At 41.9% G+C, this 24497-nt stretch overlaps 1 protein-coding gene across 6 annotated transcripts in view; it reads right to left on the bottom strand.

Moving 5' to 3' along the window:
• The window catches only part of ST6GALNAC3 (ST6 N-acetylgalactosaminide alpha-2,6-sialyltransferase 3), a 457852-nt gene extending 445934 nt beyond the window's left edge, over nucleotides 1-11918 (bottom strand). For 5 of the 6 annotated variants that reach the window (XM_081144623.1, XM_081144624.1, XM_081144627.1 and 2 more), the window contains exon 1: nucleotides 11731-11912. In XM_081144623.1, coding sequence (XP_081000749.1) covers nucleotides 11731-11748 — 18 coding nt within the window. In that variant the 5' untranslated portion in view covers nucleotides 11749-11912. Of the gene's footprint in view, nucleotides 1-11730 lie in introns of all 6 variants that reach the window. The other variant, XM_081144626.1, reaches the window with a different exon arrangement.
• Between the last annotated feature and the right edge of the window lie 12579 nt (nucleotides 11919-24497).

Genomic DNA, 24497 nt, shown 5'->3' with positions numbered 1-24497 from the left:
CCCAGACACAGCACATCAGAAAGCTTGGGGTTTCATGAAAAACAACAGAGGCAGAAATCAAATGATTGCAATGCTTAAAGAGCTGATTAGAACACACTTGACTTAAATTCCTAAGTTGACTTAAATGTTAGTCGCTTCTGTTGGGGAGTGCGTGGGTGCGAAGCATTCCATAACCCAGCAGCTTTTCATTGAGCAGGATGAAGTACGGCAGGCTACTCAGAGTGGCCCACAGGTGGGCAGCACCAGCATCGCCTGGGAACCTGTTAAAACGCAGAGGCTTGGGTCCCGCCTCAGACCAAGAGAATTAGGAACTGTGGGGCTTAGCAATCTGATGTAACAAGCCCGTGGAAGGGGAGGGGGCGTTGGGGGATCATCCTGGTGCAGTTCAAGCTGAACAGCACTGTGGTCAGCCTATCTGTTAGAAGCTACAGACTTAAGGACTAGGCTTTGAAGTCTGAATTCCAGCCCCACTCTGTGGTTTGGGGGAGTTATTTATCCTTTCTAAGCTTCAGCCTCTTCTTCCACATAGGGTGCTTGGCTCCACGCTCAGTAAATATCCTTTACATTCGGGATGTGGGGTCCCAGGGCTAGTGCTGGCCTCCCGTGGGAGAACGGGCACGGCCCCTGCCCCTGGTTCTTCCAGTCTACTGAAAGAACTTAAGGGCTGAGCACAGGGGTCAGCTCACCTCGTTTGTAATGAGATAGATATTTAGAAGGGATTAAGAAAAAAACAACAACTCATGGACACAGACAACAGTGTGGTGATTACCAGAGTAAAAAGGGGGTGGGGGGAAAAGAGGGTAAAGGGGCATAAATGGTGATGGGAGGAGATTTAACTTGGGGTGGTGAACACACAATACAATATACAGATGATGTATTATAGAATTGTACACCTGAAACCTATATAATTTTATTAACCAATGTCACCCCAATAAATTCAATAACAATAAAAAATAGAAAACAAAAAACATTTAAGGCTTTGTGGGCCATACAGTCCACACGTGCACTTCTGAAGTCTGCCCCTGCGGCAGGGAAGCAGACACAAACAATAGGACATGAGAAAGTATGCTGTGTTCCAATAAAACCTTATTTGTGGACACTGATATTTGAATTTCTTACATTTTTACACATAATGACATCTTATTCTTCTTTTGATTTTTTTCCAACCATTTAAAAACGTAAAACCCATTCTTAATCAAAGGCCATGAGTAAACAGGCAGCAGGGGTATGTGGCCCGAGGGCTGTGGTTTGGGGACCCCCGCAATGCTCTTGCATCAGCAAAGTTGCTAAGTATATGAACCAGGGTTTCCTCATCTGTCCAGTGAAAGTAGCAATGCCCATCCTGAAATTTTGTGAGTTAATAAGTATCTGTAAAATATTAGGCAGACTGTCATTATTGTAATGAAATGTCCATCTCATGAAAAAGTGCTAACGCTCTATGATCCAGAGGCACTAGGTAAAGCAGGGCAGGAATACAGTGCAGACATGCAAGCAAAACAGAGCTGCAGGTTTACAAACCAGTTTGCTCTAAGCACCATTGGACATACATCTGTTTGCTTATCGCTGAATTCATATACACCCAAATAAGCAGTAAAAAATAAGCAAACTGTACAAAGGAATTCCCATCACCTTACTTTCTTGACTTAAAAGAAGAGACATGTGGTTTATTCTGGATGTCTGAATTGCTGCCATATGTGACCGCCCTCCTGCAGCAAAGGACTGACTCAAATAAAAGTGTATAAAGTCTGTCTCTGACCTCAAAGCCTCCAGGAGCTCACACTACCACACTGAGACCAAAGCAGCACACCCTGGGGAGAGTTCACAGCTGCTCAACATCTGGGGGGCCAACTGGGCTCAGGATATGGAAAAACCTGGGACTTCATTTTCAGATGAAATTTCAAGGGCTCACCAAAGGCTCCAACGAGTCCCTGGATGCAGCACTCATTAGTTGCTCATCATTTGCTTTCCTTTGGCTGCCAAAAGTCTGACCAACAGAGGTGTCCTCCCCTTCCATTCCCTAACCAGTAGACAATCCTTTCCCCCACCCCTTTACATTGCTTTCATTGCCTCCAAGTTTACTGGTCCCTTCTGATGGTGAGAATGAATACCTGATGTCACGCTGTCCAGTTCAGCAGCCACTACCCACGTGTGGCTGTTGAGTACTTGAAACGTGGCCAGTATGACTGAGGAGCCACAGTTTTCATTTCATTTTATTTTACTTACATTTACAAATTGATACTTGATTCCACTCTTGGAATACTTTTAGCATCCTTAGAGCAACTTGGAAATGGGAATCTACTTTTTCGACTGTCACTTTTATAAACTCCAAATACAGAACAAGTAAGCATTTCTGGTGAAAATTTAGCATCCAAATTGAGATATGCTATCCTGACAAAATATATACCAGATTTTGAAGACTTATGAAAAAAGAATATAAATATCTCATTAACCATTTTTATATGAATTACATGTTGAAATGAAAATATTTTTAATATATTGGGTTAAATAAAATATATTATTTAATTAAGTTATGTCTGCTTCTTTTTGCATTCTTTTTTTTATTCCTCACCTGAGGATATTTTTGTCCATTGCTTTTCAGGGAGAGTGGAAGGGAGAGAAAGAGAGAAACATCAATGTGAGAGAGACACATTGATCAGCTATCTCCTGCATGAGTTGGGGCCAGGCACCGAGCCCACAACTGAGGCACGTGCCCTTGGCCAGAATCGAACCAGGGACCCTTTGGTCTATAGGCTGACACTCTAACCACTGAGCCAAACCAGCTAGGGCTTTGCTTTTTTTTTTTATTGTAGCTCTTAGAAAATGTAAAAATGCGTAAGTGGCCTGCATTCTAGTTCTACTGGACAGCATTGCTCCAGAGCATTAAATAAAGGTATTATTATCATTACTTATATTCATCACAAAGCTGGAATCAGAATCAATCCAGATCTGACCTCTGCAGCCCATGGTCCCCTCAATGACCCAGCCCCAGAGACCAGACCTTCTATGTTACCGTTTTCCCTGATTGAAAAGGCAAATCCTGCACAAATAGACTTTTACTTCTTTTTTGTTAGAGACCAGAGCATTGTTGGAGCAAAGAACACCAAGCCATGATACCATGAGTGGTGGCCCTGCTTTCCACAGATGTGTATCCCACTTGTCCCAAGGCGGGAAATGGTTCTGATAGGGGCACTTATAATGTCCAAAGATTGAGCACCTGCATTAATCTGAAATATAATTATATTACTTATAAAACTGTAGAACACATATACTTATGTGAGCAGGGATTTAAGTTTCTTTTTTCCTTAAGTTTCTTTCTCCTAAACCTTTGCACCCATATACTCCCCTTAATCCCAGACAAAGCAATTAGGAGGTGGCGGATGTCTTATCAAGACAATCAATATGCATGGTCAGGCCGACCCAACAATGAGTCAAGATAGCACCTCATGGACCAAGAACAAAAGAATGACGTCTGTGGACCTCCAGGGCTACAGGTAGCTGCATTCTGTTCCCAGCCTCAGTTTGCCCCGGTTCCCTATGTAACTCTATCCCTCAGGCCACTCCATAAGACAGGTTTTGGATGCTCATATGCTCCCTGTGTTCATGGTTGGCCGGCCTTCTCAATAAACGTCTTCTATGATTCAACCCTGCCTCCCTTGAATTGGACACAGTGACAGGCAGCCCGAATCCCACCGGGGTTTCCTGGTAACAGTTCCAGGACAGTCACTTGCTCACTTCAGTCCTAAAATCTAAGATGAGCTCCATGTGCACATTTTAATCCCATATCACGGCTCATTCTCAATGCAGGACATACATTTTACTTCTGGTTCCCTTATGATCATGATCTTCTCAGAGGAAGATGCAAATACAGTTTTCATAACCGACCAAAGGAGTTTTTCCTTTGTGTCTGGTGAATGCACAGCTAATAAATTCACTAGGAAACAAAATAGCCTTTGGAATTAGAGAGAAGTCCCTTCTGGAAAAGGATTTTACATGTAAGAGTTTTCAAATATGAGAAAATACCAAAGATAGGACTGAATGAGTGTAGGTGCATATTTCTATGTATATATTTTATTTACTATGCATATGCAGAGACATAATTTTTTATACACAAACATTAGAATGAGTCAAGTACAAAGGATCTCCCCTTCCCTGGACCCTGAGCAATCTCTTTAGGAGTTAACTTTTCCCAGCTCTCCCAAGTACCAGATGTTGTGAGCTCCCACCCTTCCAGATCACACAGGAAATGAGAGGCAGGCCTGGAGATATGGGCTGTGGGGGCAAAGGGTCCCTCTGAGAATGTTAACTACCCTGACACTGTTGTTTATTGAAGTCTCTGGATACCCTAGGCCAGGGTCTCTCTGGTTTAGTGACTTTAAATGCATTTAAAATCAGAACCAGAGCCCACTCTCAATCCTTGAACTGAGAAGGAGAGAACAGTGAAAGCACAGATAATCCCTTCACCTTATTTGAGCTGGTTCCTAGAACTACCTTCCTGCTAACAAACCTTGACAGAGCTGCTAACAAGGAGAGGAATGAACCAATTTGGGGGTCAGCTCCTCTCCCTTCCCCAGCTCCGGTGGAGGTGATAATTGGCAGTAAAATGCATACAAGGTATACATCAGAATGGCCAGGAACAGACAGGATCTGGATAATCCATAAACTGAACAATGAGCCTTTTAATAACCAGGAGCTAACTGCCACTTTCCGTAATGGGATCCAGGTAGCACTTGTAAATCTACTCTCTCCAATTAGAAATAAGCCATCCTCCACTCTTCCCTGAAGCCAAGAAGCAGAAGACTCCCAGCTCTAAGGCACAAGTATGTGTTAAATTCTCACAAACAGATAGACATCTTCCTCCTGGGGAGGAGATTTCGTAACTCACCCTGTCATCTCCTGGAAAGGTTACAGGATCCCTCTGCTTCCCTCAAATCTAAGCCCTTCTTTCTCCCACCAGCCCCCAAGATTGTTTCCTAATTGTTAATAATACTAATAATAGTTGTGTCCTGCATACAGTGTATCCTGCTTTACAAAATGCATTAACGAGCATTATCTCTTTTGGATTCCAACCACAACGCAGGGGGATTCAGGTTGGGGAGGCTGAAGTTTACTCAACTTGTGGGTCTCTTGAAGAAAATGAATATAAAATTATAAATACAGAAATGCCAGGGCCTCTTCCCAGAGCCTTGAAGAAGCCCTAAAAGTATCCAAGCCTATACCACTCTTGTCCTTCACTCCCCAAAGAGACATGTGAGTTTTTCAGGCAAGGAGAGGGGGCAAGTGAGGAGAATCATGTGACTTACCCAGGGTCAAAGGGCTACTCAGTGTTAGAGGCAAAATTAGAACCTTCTTATCTCCCCAGTCTTTGTGGCTCCTCTATTTCCTTCAGTTCCTCTGTCACAAAGGAAACTCTGAGAAAGCTACAAATAAAAACAACATATATACACAACCTAAGGACATGGACAATGGTGGGGAGAGGGGCTGGGGAGGGGGAAGGAACGGGGTGGAACGGGTCATTGGGGAGAAAAAGGGACATCTGTAATATTTTAAAAATTAAATTAAAAAAACAAAACAAAAAAACACCACAGCTAAAAGTGATCCCCACCAGGCTGACGTTAGGAAGCTGTCTAGACTTAGTATTGCCTGGGTAGAAGATACACTTAAAGCCCCCACAATCACTTCATTGGTGCTGAAGATAAAAAACATGGTACATAACCACAGAGCTGGGGTAAATCTCGCCTTCACCACTTGCTGACCATGGGAACAGAGACAAGGTACGCACTTTCTCTGAACCTTAGTATCTTGATCTGTAATAAAAGTTTACATGAGATGATGCATGTAAAGCACTTGGCGCAGGGCCCAGACTGAACACTCAAGGTGTTCAACAAATAGTAACCATTACGGCGGCTGTTGTCAATTCATCCAAAGCATTGCTTCTCCACAAGCAACCCATTCCCCAAAGTGCACTCGTGGACGTTGCAAAAGACCGAAAATTAGGGCAGCTACTGGGACTTCAGCATTTCTTGGGCAGCAGGAAGGAATGTCACAGGAGACTTATTAGGCAAAGTGCCTTGTCTGTTCTACTTGCTGGGGATACTTTAGAGTTTCTGGTTCATAACCTGTGTACCTGTGAAGTCTCTGTGGCTTTCCAGTCTCAGTGAAGCCATAATACTGTCAAACGCTTTGAGACCTCATAGTTTGAGAACAACAAACCGCGGTTGTGGGTGTTGGTTTTTTGTTTTGTTTTCTGCTTTTGTTTTTTTGTTTCTATCCACTTGGGGAACCAAAATGAACACAACAGAAAGGTATGCCACTCCTATACTTTCTTTCTTCCTTCCTTCCAGTCCAGTTCTCTCTTCCCCTCCCCTCTAGACTTCAAGCTGGCTCCAGATTTCATTTGAGAAGCAGTTAACAGATCTACAAGAAACAAACTGAGAGGGATCTTAAGGAGCGAATTAATTCATACACTCTAATGGACTTGCTACATGTTAGAGTGAAAATTCATGCTATATTCATGAAAAATCCAGCTTTTACAAAGGAGGACAGGTTAGGCCCATGTCCATAACTGGCACAGCAAAAAAATTTTAATAATACCACGTATAGACTCAACAAACATTTAGGGAACAATTTACTGAGAGCCAGGCTAGTTCTTATTGATAACAAGCTGAGTAAGACAAAACCTTTTTCTGCCTCAAGACTCAACTGGGTAACCACCAGCACCTCCACCGATACACTATTTGCCTTTCCACTGAGTTTGTTATCTTACTTAGGGCAAGAACAATATTCATTTACTGACAGCAAACACTAGCTGATCACTGACCTACTGCAGGCTCCTGCCCTTTATGAGTTATAGTCAAACAAAAGAACTGGCATATAACCAGCTAGTTGACAGTACAGGGTAATATCTGCTGCTATGGAGATAAGAGCTAGGGCCATGGTAGCTCAGAGGGAGCCTGTGAAGCAGGGGAAAGCCTGAAAGCAGATGTGACACTGAAGTAAGAGTTGAAAGATGAGTAGAATTTCTGTCAGTGGAGGAAAGTGACAGAAAGGGAATTTTCTGCAGAGAAAACTGCATGTACAATAACAACTCATAGCTAAATATTACCAAGGACAATTTATATGCCTGGTTCTGTTCTACAGAAATTAGCTCTTTTATCTCTCATAACCTTAAGAAGTAGGCACTATTTGTGCTCCCATTTCACAGATGTGGAAACTGAGGCTTAGAGATCTCACTACAGGAACAGTGCGGTCTAACATCAGAGCCCAGGCTCTCAATCCCTACGCTATGCTACAAAGGCACAGAGCCATGAAAGGAGGTGCTACATGTACAGACTTGGGATAAGTTTAGATAAGTGTCTGGACCACGGATAAGTAGTAGGTGGTGGGGCCAGTTATTGGACGGGGCCAGATTCTGAAGGAACTTGAATGCCAAGCTAAATAGTTGGGTTTACCCCACAGTAGTTGGGGAGCCAAGACAAGCATTTAAGCCTACGAATGGTTTGATCAGCACTGCACTGTAGTACAATAGTCTGAGACCGATGTGGAAAATGGGCAAGACTGCGAAGAGCCTGAAAGAAAGGAGGCTATTTCAAAAGACCAAATATTAGGCTCTAGACGAGACGGAGGGAGTAATGATAGAGAGTAATGGGCACATTTGAGAGATTTTTCCTGAGATAGAATTGATGCAATGTGATGAAGGATTAGGTCCGGGTCAGGGGAAGGACGAATAAATGAGAAGACACTAAGTTCATAACTTGATATGAACATTCATCCAATTTTCCATCAGTCAAGATAAATGTTATACAAGGACTGGTGCCTGGTAGAGAAGATAACAGTAACTTAGTCATGTACCTATTGTGTTATTGTCTAACTGCTTCATGTTCATAAGTCTCATCAACCTGGCAAAGCCGGCATCTTCTCCAAGGCAGAAATGACTCATAAGTGTCTTATGTCCATATGTCCACTCAGTGTCCACTTCAGTGTTGAATAGAAATAAGAACTAAATACAACTCACCAAATATTTGCTAAACACAGAAGGTTTACAAGATACTAAAAAAAAAACAAAAAAAAAAACCTGCTGATCAAAGATAGAAATCATAGAAGAAAATATGAATGGGTTTTAGTATATAAAATTTTAAATTATCTCTAATTTACAAAAGAAGAAAAACAATTGGCCAATATAAAGTTAAAAGTTTTATTTCACTAGTAATCAAATAAATACAAATTAAATATTTCTCTTCTCCATCAAATTTCAAAGACTTTTAAAACACCCCGTGGAAAGAGAATGGTCCTTGACTTGATTGTTTGCAGTGGCAGTTACCCAGGAGAGCTGCCTACCCAGGAGGTAGAGCTGGCAAGAAATGAACCTACTAAGGCTCTTTACTGCAGCATAACTAGCAGATATTCTCCTCTAACACGTAAAAAAACTCATTCAGAAATGCGTGACCATACCCAGTGAAATCAAGAAGCATACTTTTGGTTATACAATTAGTAAGTGGTGGAGCTATAATTAAAATCCACATATTTCTGACCTCAAAGTAGTGCCATGTGGAGTACAAATTCCACAGTTAAATGATTATTGAGGCAATCATTCTGTTATGAGAGCAGCTCTCTGCATGGGCAGAATAGGTCCTTGCCACCCACAGTACCCTGAGGGAATAAGTCTGGATGCCCCCAAAGACCACTCCTAGCTACTACGGCAAGGGCTTCTCCTCTCAGCTAGTCAGAGATTCCCACTGTTAGGGTCACTATTGTGTAGGCAATAACGCAACTCTAATCAGCCTTTCCATACCTCAGTTTTCTCATATGTAAAAATGGATAATAAAATCTACCTAAAAAATCTGTTGAGAAGAAGATTCGTTTTTGTCCATGGAGTAAAAATGGCACTGCCTCAGAAGTTATCTAAAATGCAAGCTCCAACCCAGCCAGTGTGGCTCAGCAGTCCATTATTTTACCCTCACAAAACCTTGTCAGGCAGTTATGATAATTATCTGCATTTTCCAACTTGAGCAAATTGAGTTTCCAAGTTGCAGTGATAGTAAAAGCATACACAGGAGAACAAGCTTACACTGAGTCCAAGTCTCCAGACTTTCTACTCCAGCAAACATGGCCTTTCAAACACAATGAGGGGAGAAGGCCCACCACAGACCACCTAGACCAGCGATTTTCAACAGGTGTGCCACAAGAAGCTTTAAAACAGGCAATACCTGACTATTTAGTCAGGGGCACTGACTTCTTTTCCCTCAGACTGTCAAATAAAAAAATGACAACAGCCAACACAACAATAGCTATGTGGTGTGAAACAATCAAAATCATACCTTTTTTTTTTTTTTGTCAGATTGGAAAAAAAAAATGTTTTGGTGTGCCACAGAATTTTAGTAATTAGTTTATGTGAGCCATGAGATGAGAAAGGTTGAAAATCACTGATCTAGACCATCACTGCACAGAGGTACTTTTTTTCTCAATGGTGGGTAAGAACTCCGAATGGTATTAGGACATCTTAGAAAGTCAGCACCTGGGAAAATACAGGGAACAGAATTAAAGTATAAGGAATGTTGGCAGATTTGAGTCTAACTCCAGGCTTACTCTGTCCTTAACCCTACTGCCTTAGGCAAATCTCTCAAAATTCGGGAGCCTTGATTTCCTGATCTGTAAAGTGGGGTTTTAAACAATGGTACTCAGCTTGCATGGTTTGATATAAGAATAAAAGAGTTATATGAGATGGGCTGAAGATAAAGATTCATTAAACTGTGGTTATTATGTTAGAAAAAATTGGCACATATTAAATATCTGTGCCACCCAGCCAGTGTGGCTCAGTTGGTTGAGCGTGGCCCCATGCACTAAGAGGTTGCCGGTTCAATTCCCAGTCAGGGTGCATGCCCGAGTTACAAGCTCAGTCCCCAGTAGGGGTGTGCAACAGGCAGCCAATCAATGTTTCTCTCTCATACGGCTATTTCTGTCTCTCCCTCTCCCTTCCTCTCTCTCTAAAAAATCAATTAAAAAAACATATATTTTTTAAAATGCCTGTGCCATGAAGTATTTTTCATACCCTATTTTATTTCATCCCCACAGCAACACTGTGGAGTCGATGCTATTACTTTGATCTTATATTGAGGAAACTGAGACCCAAAGATATTTAAGCAACTTACCCAAGGTCACCCAGGTAGCAATTGGTAAAGCCTGCATTCAGACCAAGGTCTTTCTGAGTCCAAAGCCTTTGTTCTTTGCAGGTTACCTGTATGTATCCCAGATTAGTTTTAGTGGAGGAAAAATAAGGAGGACTCAGATATGCCCAAATTCTGACGACAGTGTGAGGTGTCAGAAAGGTCAGATCAGATTCATGTGTAACTTGGATGTGTACTAAAACTGTCTGAAACATGTACAAGATAAGGGAGGGGAGAAACCAAAATGAAAGAAGGCAGCCAACAATAAATGGCATGCTCCTCAATTTCCCTTTCAGCTAATTAATACAAGAAACACTAGCGGTGCTTCATATAAAAGGTAAAAATCCCACATTGTGATACTGATGTGTTATTTCCTCTTGATCTAGTGACTATTTGTTGTGTACCAGAAAATGTCCCAAAACCAAACAGGAAGCTCAGAAAAATCACAGGAAATACCTGATTTCCTTTACTTTTAAGAAATGGAAACAAACTCTACTAGGTTAGTCTCTTATTTGCATCATTTCCAACGCATGTTGGAAGAGGTTTCAAATCATCCTACAGAAAAACAAAGACCATTTCACAATAATGCAAAAAAAAAAAAAAATTGCTTTCTGGTGTTTTCCTCTGTCACACAGAGGTCCCCCAAGCTTGGAGCAGATGGGTCTTTGCATTTTCCACTCAAGGCCCATGAAACCTTCGTGCTGTGGATGTTTTTGATTCGTGCACTCAGGAGTCTGATTAGGCATGGGTAGAAGCAAAGTGCAGGAACAAACAAACAAACCCTCCTCCTGCGGGATGAAAAGTTCTCAAGTGAGGCGCTCTCACCAAACCCTCCCACCTGATGCCGCAAGGCTGTGAACCCAGAAAGATGCTCAGTCCAGGCTAAGAACCCAGACTTGGAGAAAGAAAACTCAACAAAGGGGTGGCAGAGCAGAGGACTCTGACAGGGAGTAAAATCATTTTGTTTATTCAAATCTATGAGCAAAGGGAGGGTCCGAAATTCTCTACTAATAGATACATCTACCTGTGAACTTTTCCCAAGTAGAGCTAATGACGCACAGAGAGCTAACAGATCTCATGGAAAACTCATTCCTAAGGGACTACCTGTAAACTCAGAAGTTTCTGTCCTCACATGATCCAATGCTCAGTAGCACACCCCAATTCAAAGTGCTACACCCCTCTCCACCAAGAATCCATACACAGCCTGTCTCTCCTCTCTCCGTGGCCCCTGCGAGGCCTCAGGCGACAGAGCCACGGGACGAGCGGGAGCACCCCTCCCCTGCCTGCCATCCCCGTTTTCCGGCACGCAGCCCTGCTCTCCCCTCGAGCCAACAGCCTGCAGCTCCTTCGTTGCAGGCGCGAGCAGACGAGAATGGTGGGAAGGGAGGCTGTGCAAGCTGCATGCTTCAGAATCTCCCTCCATATGCATTTGCCAAAGGAACAAAAAGAAGACCAGTGCCAGGAAAAGACAACTGAGATGAAGATGCAGGGGGACCGCGGCGGACTCCGCGCCTCGCAGCGGCAAGGGGCCGGCCGGCCACGCGCCGGAGCCGCAGCCGCGAGTCGTTACCTTCAGGATGCAGGCCATGGCGCTCCGCCGACCCTCCCGCCACCGGGCGGTGGGCGCGCCGGGGTCAGCGGCGGTCCCGGCGGCGCGCTGGAGGCTGGTGCCGCGGCAGGAGCGCTCCAGCCCACATTCCCGCAGCTCCAAATAAGGGGACCGCGGTGCGCGCTGCGCGGGCACAGGCCCCGCCCCCCGGGCTCGGCCCCGCCCCCGGCCCAGTCCACTGGCTGCGGGCCCGCGAGGCCCCGCCCCCGGTCACGTGCCAACCGGGCGCCCGCAGCTCCCCTCGGTGCTCGCTACTTTTTGTTTTCTCTTTAATTTCTGTAAAGAGTTCTGTCCTTCGACGTATAGAAAGCCAGCAGCCGGCGGGGAGGGGGCAGGGTCTTTTCTTCTTGACTGCGCGGTCTCCTCGAACAGATCCAGAGCGCTCCTTGCAGACATTTCCAACTTTTTAAAAAGTTCCGAGGGCTTGCCATCGCCCCCCCACAGGCGTTCTTCAAAAGTGGCAAACGAAATTCTCCCGGGCTGTTTAATAAAGCCTTCGCTCTGCTTAAAAACTGTGATGGGCTTACCTAAAATTAATAATTTGCCATAAGTAAGAGCAGAAATGCCTATTAACCAAAGATGCCATGAACTTTACACTGCATAGTTTACGCACACGCGCGAATATACATGCCTATGTGTGTATGTATATATAAAGCGCATTTCTCTTTCATGCTCTAAGCTTGTGTGCTTACGAAAACGTGTGTAAACAGAATATACAGTAAATAGAATTTATGTATGTACACGAAAATATGGCATATTCTCATATATATACACAATGAATTATGTATGTATATAAACTGTGTGTGCACACAGGCATAGACAGTACATTACATTACTCTTCCTTGCTACAAGTTTATTTTTTATTCTTTAAATTTATTTTTATTATAGACACTATTACAGATGTCCCCGCCTTCCCCACTTTTGCCCACCTCCACCCTGCCCCAGCCCCCCTTCCCTCTGGCCATCACCACAGCGTTGCCTGTGTCTATGTGTATTGCATACATGTTCTTTTCTCCTCTTTAACCCTCACCCAAGGACATGCTTAGATAGAGGGGGAGAGAGAGAGAGAGAGAGAAACATAATGTGAAAGGGAAACATCAATTGGTTGCCTTCCCTACGTGCCTGGAATCCACAACCCAGGCGTCTTCGCTGTTGGGGAATTGGATCGGCAACCTTTGGGTACACAGGATCATGCTCAACCAACTGAGCCACTCCAGCAGGGTGCATATATGTTCTTTGGCTAATCCCTCCGGCTACCAATTTAGAATTGGAATGGACTCTGTTGCAACATCAGTAACAAGATTAGATGCAAATGTTCCTGTTAAACTCGGAATTCCAGAGAGGCCATTTCACCATACAACCTGAACTCTTAGGAAACAGAGTAACCACCCAGCTCTACTTCACAGGCAGGCATCCAGGAGAAGCAATGTTTTGGGTCCTCTCCATCCATCCTCAGCAGGTTCCCACTGAGCGGAATTCATCAGGGAAACCCATTCCCAAGTAAGAACCAGTTTAAAAGAAGTGAGTTATTTCTACAAGGAAAGTAACATCACACACAGCAGAAGAAGGGAGAGAACATTCTGTGCATATACGCGGATTTCTACCACTTTGCCTGTCAGAGAAATCTTAAACCAGGCCCAAACTACTTACCCAAAAGAGGTTTCACTTGCTAGGAGCCCTGTCTGGTTTACCTACATGGAGTCAGGAAAAGCACTGTGGGCTGCTAGTGGGCAATGATGTCGTGAAATTCGCTCACAAACCACAAGGCAGAAACCAGGCTTTTTAGGATTTGGTGTTTTTATTGATGAAAACGTTCAGAACCCTGCCAGCAGGAGGAATCACAGGAAAAGGGGGCTGTCCCAAGAGAAGCTCCTCTTTTCTTGAGGGAACATGCTCTGCTCTCCACGCCTTCCCTAGCCCCTGCATCTGCTTCCAAAAGCTGCTAATTTTCATTCAGAACTCCTTGATCTGGACCGTATGTTTTAAACTGTTACTTTGGCTCATGGTCTTTTGTGGGTGGGGAAAACTTACTATTTCATTCATTTACTAATTCAACAAACCTTTATTAAGCTACTACTAGAAGAATCAGTCTTATTTGAGCTACCACTTACCGAAAGATAAAGCCTTTACTGAGGTGCTACAGGACCAGTCAGGGAAGAGAGACTGATGTTCATGGTCTCTAACACTGGCTCAGCTTCAGTCCAGTGGGAAAGGTAAGAGATACATGATCATATAGCATGGTAGCTTCTTTAACCAAGTGGAAGCAAAGCTCTAAGAAAAGAGGGACTGGGCCTGACAGGGTGGCAGGTGGGAAGGCAAGGGTGAGCAAAACACATCATTCCCTCCAGAAAGTCTGCAGGTCTAGGACACAGCACAGCAGGCTCTGGAGAGCAACCTTGCTGAGCACTTCCTTGCTGGGTAACCTTGATTCTGTTTCTTTCCCTCTCTTAAATCCTTAGCTTACACAACAGTATCTATCCTTGTGAAAATTAAATGAGATAATGCTTGTAAATCCACTCACCTCAATTCCTGGCACTGTGAACACTCGTTAGTGCTGTTTATCTAAAGAACAAAACCTTTGAAGAAAGCTTGTGGGAGAGGATGAGTAGGGTGATTGCCACTCACCTTGGCTGTCTCAGAAAGATGAACACTGAAGCCAACGTTCAGCATCTTGTGACTCGAGCATATGGTAGTGCCGGTTTCACTAACTCCACCAGTCTTGGGTAGGGCTCTCTCAATTAAACTCCCACCCACCCATGTCCACACTTCCCAAAATGTTATTTTTATTACCATCTACAAATTATGCCTAAATATAGATAGAAACAGAGGCACATTTATAACAACCTAAAAACAAACTCAAGAGATTCTAGAATAAATCTGGACCAGAAGTTTTACAAAAGCAATATTAACAGTCACTGTTTCAGATGGACAGCGGTTAGATGGGGAAAAGCAGTTGGATGGAAATGAAAACGGGTTCTGAACCTATTAGAGGGTGGAGGCACAGCCAGATATGTGGAAGTGGGGGGGGGGGGGGTGGAGGGAAGGTATGGCCAGGATTTTTTTGTTTTAAAACTGGCCAAACTGAAGGAATAGCTTAGTCTAGCCCATAGATGCAGCACAATTTTCCAAGTCTCAAGTTATGTGACTTACAGCCAAAAGCCTGTTTCCAAAACTAATAACAAATGGAGGCACCTTGCAATGTAATACAATACGCCACTCGGTCCTCATACATCTACAGCATATGGATGTTGGCATCCTCAGCTGGTAAGTGGGGCAACGGGGGTTTGATCCTGGGTAGTTTGATTTCTCGGTCTGCCGTCTGAACTGTTACATTCAGCCGGCCAGTGTGTTAGGAGACCTCTCTCTACCATTTGGCACCATCCAGGCTTCATGTGCTGCCTTAGGTTTGGTGTAAGTATGTACCCTCCCTAGGAAACATACGAGGATAAAAACCCAGGGTAAGTATGTGTGTGGAGAGTAGATACACTGAGTGTATGGGACAGGTGCACTCGCTCTACCTATCAACCCCCAGCACCTGGGGCCTGCTTCAACCAAGATGCTGCACGTCTCGTCCAGGCCTCCCATACAGCCAGACTGTTAACACCTGCTGCCCATGAGAATGGCATGGGGTAGCCTGCCAGCCCTAATTTCCCTTGATGGAGAGATCTTGTGGGCTGCCTCTATCACTCCATCAGCCTCCCTAGGGCTCTTCTGGGCTCCACTTGGTCCATCTTCCCTCTCCTCACAGGCCTTTCACCAATGATATCTCAACATGCCTTAAGGCTGATACCTCATGAGTTATGATAGGCAAGTCATGGGCGAAAATGCCCTATTTAAATTCAGTGTTGCTTCATTGTCAACAACCCCATTACCAAGTAACTCTCAGAATTACAACATAGGTTCCTGATAGAAGAAATAAAATTAAAATGCAGACTCTATTCCAATTCCATCTTATACACATATTAATTTAATATATTTATATTCAACACAGAGTCATTTGTTAAGGTTTTAATTGGATCTCAGTTTTTCCCCATCTAAAGGTTTTAAATGGATTCTAGGTACATAAAACTCTTCGTGTCATCCACTACATAAATTATGCTTCCATAGAAGTCTGTGGCTGGAAGATCCATTATACAATGTATGGGGAAGTCATCTTTTTACAGCCTGAGCCAGATTAGGAAGTTATTTTTTTTCCCCCTAGAAACCATTGCACTGTTATAATTTTGACATCGGAACTTTTTTACATCCTAAAGCATGTGTCTATCTGTCCCCGTCCATGTGCATGTCTGTACCTATGTCTGTGTACAAGTATGCCTATGGCTGTGCACTTAAAAGGTGGATATTTATGAGAATATACTGACATATGGGGTTAAGCTTCATTTCCCTGCATTTGGATAGTAGATCATTCCAAAATGTCATACATTTTGCATTCCCAAGACTTGAGCTTACTGCCTTTTCAAATCTTTGAACAGTTCTAATCCAGAATTCATCATTATCTCTGACTAGACTGACACTTCTCTGGGATGCACTCCAAGGCAAGCTATGCATGATTTAAAATTGCATTTTAAAAATATTGTATATTTTCTCACTCTCCCTTAATATTTTTCCTTAAGTTCATCTCTGCTCTACCTTTCCTGTTGGAAGTTCCCATCGTTTCTCAAAAGAAAATCTTTTTTCAAATGAACCAAAACAGAAAATACTAAGATATCTGTTTTTAATTAAAAGAAAAAATCTGAAGTTAATGTTCTTTACCTAATTTTCATTACCTAGAGGAATGTAGGTTTTAACCATATTTGGTTTTCTTAAAGAATTTCCCCCTTAGATTTTTAAAAACATAATCAATTGAAAGTAAATATGGCTGGAAGCGCTGGCATGTAGTTTGAATTTGGTTTGTATTGGATTTCTCCAAGGTTTTTGAAAGCTCCATTATTAATTGAGTCTGATATTTCTTAACCACATTTCCCAGAGTTTATTTTCTTCTTATTGTGAGGTTTCTCCCATGTGTGTTTTCCTACATTCGTCTTAGATTTTGTCTCTGAGGCTGGTGACATGCCTTAAAACATTAGAGTGGAAATTTGAAAAGCATCCATGGTGGATCTGATGGGAACACCCACAGTGGGGAAGGGGGTGTCTAACAGCTGTCCTCCTTCTGAAGTTTGTTTTGCCTGAACCATTTTTTCTCTAATGACCTGGCCCTCACAAAACCTCTGGAGAGAGCTAGGACTTTTTGCCAATTCTTTGAGTCAATACAAACCCTCACTCTGTATCTATGTCTGAGCTGCTCTAGGAAAGGTAGAAGAAGAATAACATCATGCAGTCCAAAAAGGAAAGATCCAAGGAATCATCTCAACACACTCTTAGAGAAGCCCCAAAATATAAGACATTGTTTTGCATCCAACAATGTGAAAATCGGTGCAAGCTGCTCACAGCAAACCTGTGCGAGGTTAGGATGGATGGACAATTGGAGAGAGTTAAGAAGCATGTCTCGTACAGAAAAGTCATTATTTTCAAGAGAAAATACATACATACATGCATCTATACATATGATAAAACAGTAGGCTTAGGAATCTGAAACACTTTCCTGATTTGTTGATTTAACAAATATTTGGGAGCACAGGTAATGTGTTTAGTAATCAGAGACAGTTGTGAATTGGTTTCCTCCTACATTCAATCGCTCTTTATCTCCAGAGCTTGGTATAGTTATAGGCCGGTCAACATTCCGTTCCGCCATTATTACCCATTATTCTCTTACACCAGGAGTTGGCAAACGTGTCAGTAAAAGTCTAGATAATAAATATTTCAGGCTTTGCGGGCCATTTGGTCTCTGTCACAACTACTCAGCTCTGCCACTGTAGCACAGAAACAGCCATGGAGTGTGGCTGTATTCCAACAAAACCTTATTTATGAGCACTGAAGTTTAAATTCCATATAATTTTCAGTGTTATGAAATATGATTCTTATTCTATCATTTTTTTTCCAACCTTCTAAAAATGCACAATCCATTCTTGGTTCTGCAGGGTTACAAAAACGGTCTGCAGGCCAGACTTGGCCCAACAGGAGTTTGCCAATCTGTCTCGATCTTTGCACTCCTCATTCAGCTGGGTCCCACCATCCTTCAAGCCCAGACCAAATTCCATTTAGCCCTTGATGCTTTGTCAGACCACCCTAGTCTATATAGTTTCCCCTATTTGAATTTTAGCAATTACTGTTGGCAAAATTCTTTGGCAATCAATCACATCCTGTCTGGTGGCATTTCTTCTAGCATTAACTTGTCCTATTACCTAAACCTTTTTTTGTCTTTTATTTTTGGCCTTACATCTTGAATAGATCGCAAACTTCTTGGCTTTTTTAAATTTATTTTCACCCTCACCTCTCTATGTCCCCAGCAAGGAAATACAGCAATTCTGAAGAGATAACTAAGAATAGCAGGTGAGAAGATGTTAGGAACCACACATTTATAAAATTGAAAATCGGATGGTTCCACCATTTTGGACACCACTCAAAGATTTTGAAAGAGAATTTTGGATGTATTGTTAATCCCTCTACCACATAATGATATTCTAAGATCACTTTACATTTCTCTATAAGGCATGCATCAGATCACCTTAGGCTTCTTTATGTTTTAATCAACAGAGTGATTACTTGATTTAGATGGATTTCACTGTCCATGTTTAATGGCAAGAGTGGCCTGTAATTATGCCTGTGGGTGTTCTCAGTTGATTGAGAAATCAGTGATGCTTTTATTCTAAGTGGAAGCTGCCTTATTTCCATCATGATTTTTTTTTTTTAAATCACTATGTACAGTATTTTTTAATCAGTCATGGTGTATTCTGTTTATTTGATATTTATTCTCATTAAAATGACTCATGCTCTGATTTTTTTTTCAGTTCATTCCACTTTATTTTATCTCTATTTTCATTAAAATGAAATGAAAGGAACCTTATAAATAAATCTATTTTGTCTAATAGATGAAGAGATCTGGATTTTCAAAGGCATCAAATATTTAAATAACTGAGCTTGCAATTTTTACTGGCATGTTTATAATTAAGAAATAGTAAGAATACACACTAAGTAATGGCATATTCCAAATAAGATTAGCCTTCCCTTTCAAGTGGTGAATTCAGGAGTACTTAGGATAAACCCTGCATAATTTGAACACTAGAAAGATGTTATTTCTTTCATGTTTCATCAGCCTACATTTTGTAATTTTCTTCATTTTAAAATTGCATTTAAAATTTGTCATTTAAAAATAAGTGAAAAATAGTAAACCAACTTTGTCTCAATAAACTAGCCTCCTAGTATTTTCAACAAAAGTATGATTATTAGCACAGTCACTGAGTGAACCCCCCAATTTTTTTTTTAAATCTGCATTTGTCTAAACTTATAAAAATGTTAGTACCTATGTCCTGGTTGTTTCTTGAACCTATTTTTCTTTTTCCTCTATTTTTGGCACTCCTATCACCCTACTTTACCTCTTCCTTCTTTCACAACACTCTTTACCCTTTTTCCTCCGGGAAAGTTTTTCAGTTTAAATTGAATAAGAAAATTCAAGGCCAAGTGAGATATTATACCTTGAGAAAGTACCAGTTTGGCTCAAGCATTTGTCTGAATAAAATGCAAATACTCAAGGTAATTGGCAAGATTTGTTAAGAGCCTGAAATTCAACTTACGTGCAAACTAAGAAATATCTGCATATTTCTATGGCTGTTGGCTAAAGCCCAAGACCCTGGGGCCAGAGATACAGGACTATTTACTATTTACAGTCATGGGACTACTTATTACTCATAGCAATTGCTCACAAGCAGAGTACCAGCATTTGCATCCATTCCCCAAGCCCCAATTCCCGCAACATAACTTAAAGAAAACTATACACCTGCACCCACTGCGGGTTGCATTTAGTAGAAGAACCCCAAGCTTAGGGAACTCAGATTTTTATAATGTGCAATGAGCATGTTGGCCTTTTGTTCCTGAGGGAAATGCTATCTCTCTCTTCCCAGACTGGTAACAATACAAACACCCTGGAAAAGATAATCCAGAACAAATGCATTCTCTACCTCCACTTGTAAGATACACAGAAACTTAAGAGATCAATTGAGAATTGCCCCCTACTAGTAATAACATTCACCATTCATGCCATTATGAATTTGACTGATGTGGCACTCTGTACCTATTTTCAACAAATTTAGGCAACTGGAAAAGCATAAGGCATTCAGTAGTGTTTGTTGAAGGAATGTGAGCTGCCTCAAGTAATTTTTTAGTCAGCAGAGTTTGCAAAAATAATAACGATAATAAATAATTCTAAAGTAGACAGGGTTTCAAAATAATTGTTATTTCTCCTCCAGCCTCAGACATCATATTCCATCAAGACACTCTATGCTTTCAAGTGAAATATTTACCCATTGACTTAAAAAATATCTTTTATTTCCTTTCTCTTTTCTTATGCTACACACACACACACACACACACACACACACACACACTCCTATCTTTCTCTTGACCAGGGTACATAAAATATTACTCAAGTTTTAACGACGTAGAAAGTGGTGGTGGAATTGCTGATGAGTAGCTGGTGCTCTGTTAAGCATTCAAGATGCTCATATAACCTAACAGATTTTTTTTTTTCCTTCTAAATTACACTTCTTTTGTTTTCCTTCTTATTTTTAACAACCACAAATATTCCTTTGCCAAACCCAGGAAGGAATTAGAGAAAGCATATACAGGAGGGCCTTTTGTTTGTGGGATTGCTCTCTGTTTTTTAATGATAGGAAGCAGTCACACAGACCTGGCTACTGCAGGATCATCAGCGATGTCTTAAGTGGCCATCTGTATTCGCCCTGTTTCCAGGCAAGATGTGCTGTTACTGCATCTCAGAAAGGAGAGAACCCACCACAGTTGAAAAGACAATTTTACATCATTCGTTAGGAACCCTCAGCTCCAGTACTTCTAGCCTCTCTAAAATCCTCCTTTATGTGAAACCTGTCATTCCACTTGCAACAAATTAAAGGCCCTTCAATACAGGTCTCTCTGATCTGCCGTCTCTCTGGCCCCGCAGGCCTTGGACTCCCCGCGCTCCCTCGGGCGTCCGGCTGTCTGCGTGCTCGCTGCACTGGGTCCTGAAATGTGCGCCTGGCGTTGAGCCTCTGATGAGACATAAAATAAACACTTTTCATTTCCTTTCAATGGTAAACTTCCTCCTCTTCTCTTGCCTGACGCTGGGGACTGGGAATGACATCACTCAACACGTCATGCGTGGTGTGCTGCGGGGTCAGCTGAAGGGTAATCTCCAGAAGGGACACCTAGTCAGGAGGCAAACCAGCGTTGGCACGGAGGGCACTGAGCACAGCGATGCATTCGGATGGCATTTCCGCAGGGCGCACGGTGCCAGCGACCGCAGGTGCCCGCCGAGCCACAGCGATGAGCGTGCTGCTGTGCTCCAGGGCACCTCGGGCGGCTTCTTTATGGGTCTGGAATGGGGAAATAATGAGATTTAGCCCCGGGTTCATCTTCAGTAAAAGAGAAGACATGCTGTCAAACGCTGTACTTCTAGAGTCTGCAAAGTCCCTTTCAGCTCTGACCTCACAGTGAACGTGGCCCCTGACCGGTTTTGTTCGGAAGGCTGTAAAGGGCCAAATCTGAAGCTGCCCTAGCAGGGAGCAGCGCTCTTCCCCCGCACCCGAAGTGTGTGTGTGACTGTGTGTGTGTGCGTGTCTTGGGGGGGAGAATAATACGTGGAAGAATAAAAATACAAACACAAAATGGTATCTCTCTAAAGCCATGGCCAAGTCTAAGCATGAGATGAGACATAAGGATACCCTACTAAGTGACTTTATCCAACTCCACGCAGTACTTTATCCCCCCCCTCACCCGCCACTTTTCTTTGACTTCTGCATTTTTTCCATGGCTTCCTTTACCTGAATGGGTTTTCCCTTCAGCAGTCAAAATTCAACTCATTAAATGCCTAATTCAAAAGCTATCATTGACATGCTTACCGTCCTAATAGGAAATATTTATTCCACAAATTCATTCGAGTTAGACATGGAGCTCTGAACAAGGCAAGCACAGTTCCCGGCATTACAGCGCTTGCAGCACTCAGTTCCTCTTCCAAACCCCCATGGTCTGTACTAACTAACGCATTTGGTAGATGGGATATGTATTCTTCTTTGTGTTGAGCTTAGTTGATGGATCTCATTGGAGATGCTGCCGTTCTCAGAGATCCTGAGAAGGATGTCAGGCCACAGAGCCCACCTCCAGACACAGCAAAGTGGGAGATAGAGCTGGATAAGTAAGACTGTGGTTTCAGTAAAATGAATGAAGGATTATATAGAAAAGTCATTTACCTCTATTTGTATGGTTAGAAAATATTCCTGAATGTGCTTGTCCACTTTACAGGAGCAATGTTGCAAAAAATTTAGTATTTCTTTGAAGGCTGATATTTTCCCATGTCATTCTGAGCTGTAATAGTTTTCCCTAAGTAGAACTATAGATGGAAGTAGACTGGGAAATTGGACTTAATGTATACTGATATATATTTAATATATACTGATCAAAACCATGCTCAGTTCCTACTCAATTAAAAAAATTCCTCTTATTGATTACCATCTTAGCATTGCTTATTTTCCATCAAACAAAAGTGCCAGGGGAAAATCCAATTATTTGAAAGTTCCAGTTAATTGGGTTTTCATGTAACTTATTCCCATAGTCGTTAGTCTATTGGGCCACAGCTGGGCAAACTTCAAATACAGAGAGATGCTCTCTGATCGTCTGCCTGCGGTGTGGTGGGTTCTCTCTTGTGACACTTAGTGACTGCGAATCACCCATATTTCAAACAAATGGGTATTTAACAACTTAATAAAGGAATTTGTCATCATGAGAGTTAACAAAATAATCAAACCAATAAAATATCAAACATACAATTATAACTACGTTGTATACTGGTTAGGTCTCTAATTGTTTCCTGGGTATATGTCGCACGCTTATGTAAGTCACTGGCTCCTTGTGGGAAGAGGCTATGTCTTCTCTTTCTTTAATTTCCTCTGAAAGGCCTACTATGATGAAAGGCATGTAATTAAGTCCTGACTGAAAATATCATGGAATCCCCTTCCTCAATATATACTTCAGCATAGAAACCCTCCTAACACAAATTAACTGTAATAAAGTCCAACAAAGCTCTTATTTGTATTTCTCATGGACATTACCTTGAAAATGCTATATGTAGAGAGCACACACACAAACACTCAAAATTAACTTTTTGCCCACCCCAAATCACTTCTTTTTTTGGTGCCCCTATTTTGTTGATGCTTTTAGAATATGTACGTTTTCCTACTGGGTAATCCAGTAATGCATATAATAAAACCATATGGGGAAAATAAACAAAACAAAAGGCATTTTATATGCACAGAGACCTGGCCAGAATCTCAACAACTGGTTGTGACCCCGAGGTAACTTCTCTTAGCTTCATTAAGGCATCAATATACTATTGAGTAGCCATACCAGACCATTTGCCCTGGACAGTAAAATTTCACTAAGATACTCGGAAACAAAAGCTCTCTTAATATTCTTGCCCGAGTCAATGAAATCCCTAGAAAAATTATCACAATCTGTATCGTTTTACTGTTGCATGAATGTACTTAGAATTGAAGATGCCTAAGAAAGATAAAAAGCAACTAAGAATCCATTGTCATAAAATTTACTTCTACTGCCAGAAGAGAATAGTTTCAATTCCATTTTCATATCCAAAGAATCCATGTGTATTACAGCTCCCCTCAAGCCGGTATAACTCGTTTACCAGCAAATTTCAAAGTTAGAGTGAACTTTTTACAGCACTCTCATTGCAACTCCTAGTTTTAAAAACCTGTACACTATTTGTTATATTTTTTAAAGCAAACATCTCCTATTCTAATCTTCATGAGCCATCTAAACTGTGTTTCTCATTGAGGTTGTGTGCAAATACCCTGAGTTTAAAAACAAATATGATTTTGAAAGACACTGTGTTTTTCTGACAAAGGGAACATTGTCCATCTTCCCTGACAGTCTCTGTAATTAAAGAGGCCCTGATGCCCTGCAGAATGCCAGGCTCCTAAACACCCCCTCCCACCCGCTGTTTTCACTGCGTAAACAGTGGAGGAAACAATTTGTAGCTTACCGGGCTCTCCTTCCTAGAAGAAAATTTAATAAGGTCCCAGAAGAGATAGAAAGCAAAATTTCCTGATGGGACATTTACTTCTTTTAAAATACCACTGGCTGGGATATTTGGTTAGAAAAAGGGGTTTCCTTTACCACCACCTCTGAGCTGTGTGTAGTCGACCGTGTGTGTGTGTGTGTGTGTGTGTGTGTTTAACAGTAGCCTTTTACTTACTTTACCCATACTGATAAACCATCTTTGACATTCAATTTTCTAAAACCTAGCTCTGTAAAAACACAAAAGCTGAGAGATCATTTCATGACTAGAAATGGCAGCTTCAGCCTCCTCACTTTCTAAATATCATCTTAAGGTAGACATTGTACACAAACAACCAACAATATGCTATTATACACTAACCTGTGTCTATTCTGCAGTCATCTGTTCCACACTAGAGCTTGCAAAGGGAAATTTTTCTAAGCTTAATCTAATTATTTTAGTAAAGCTCATCTACAGCACTTCACGTATGCACACATATCTATACACCTTGATTAAAAGAATGCAATAATATCTAACACAACACCAGCCTGTTTCTAGTTTCTTTCCATTT

The sequence above is a fragment of the Miniopterus schreibersii genome, assembly GCF_964146895.1.
Source record: "Miniopterus schreibersii genome assembly, chromosome: 8".
Taxonomy (NCBI): Eukaryota; Metazoa; Chordata; class Mammalia; order Chiroptera; family Miniopteridae; genus Miniopterus; species Miniopterus schreibersii.
Note: the sequence above shows the minus strand (reverse complement) of the source record. Positions and strands in the feature narration are given on the sequence as shown.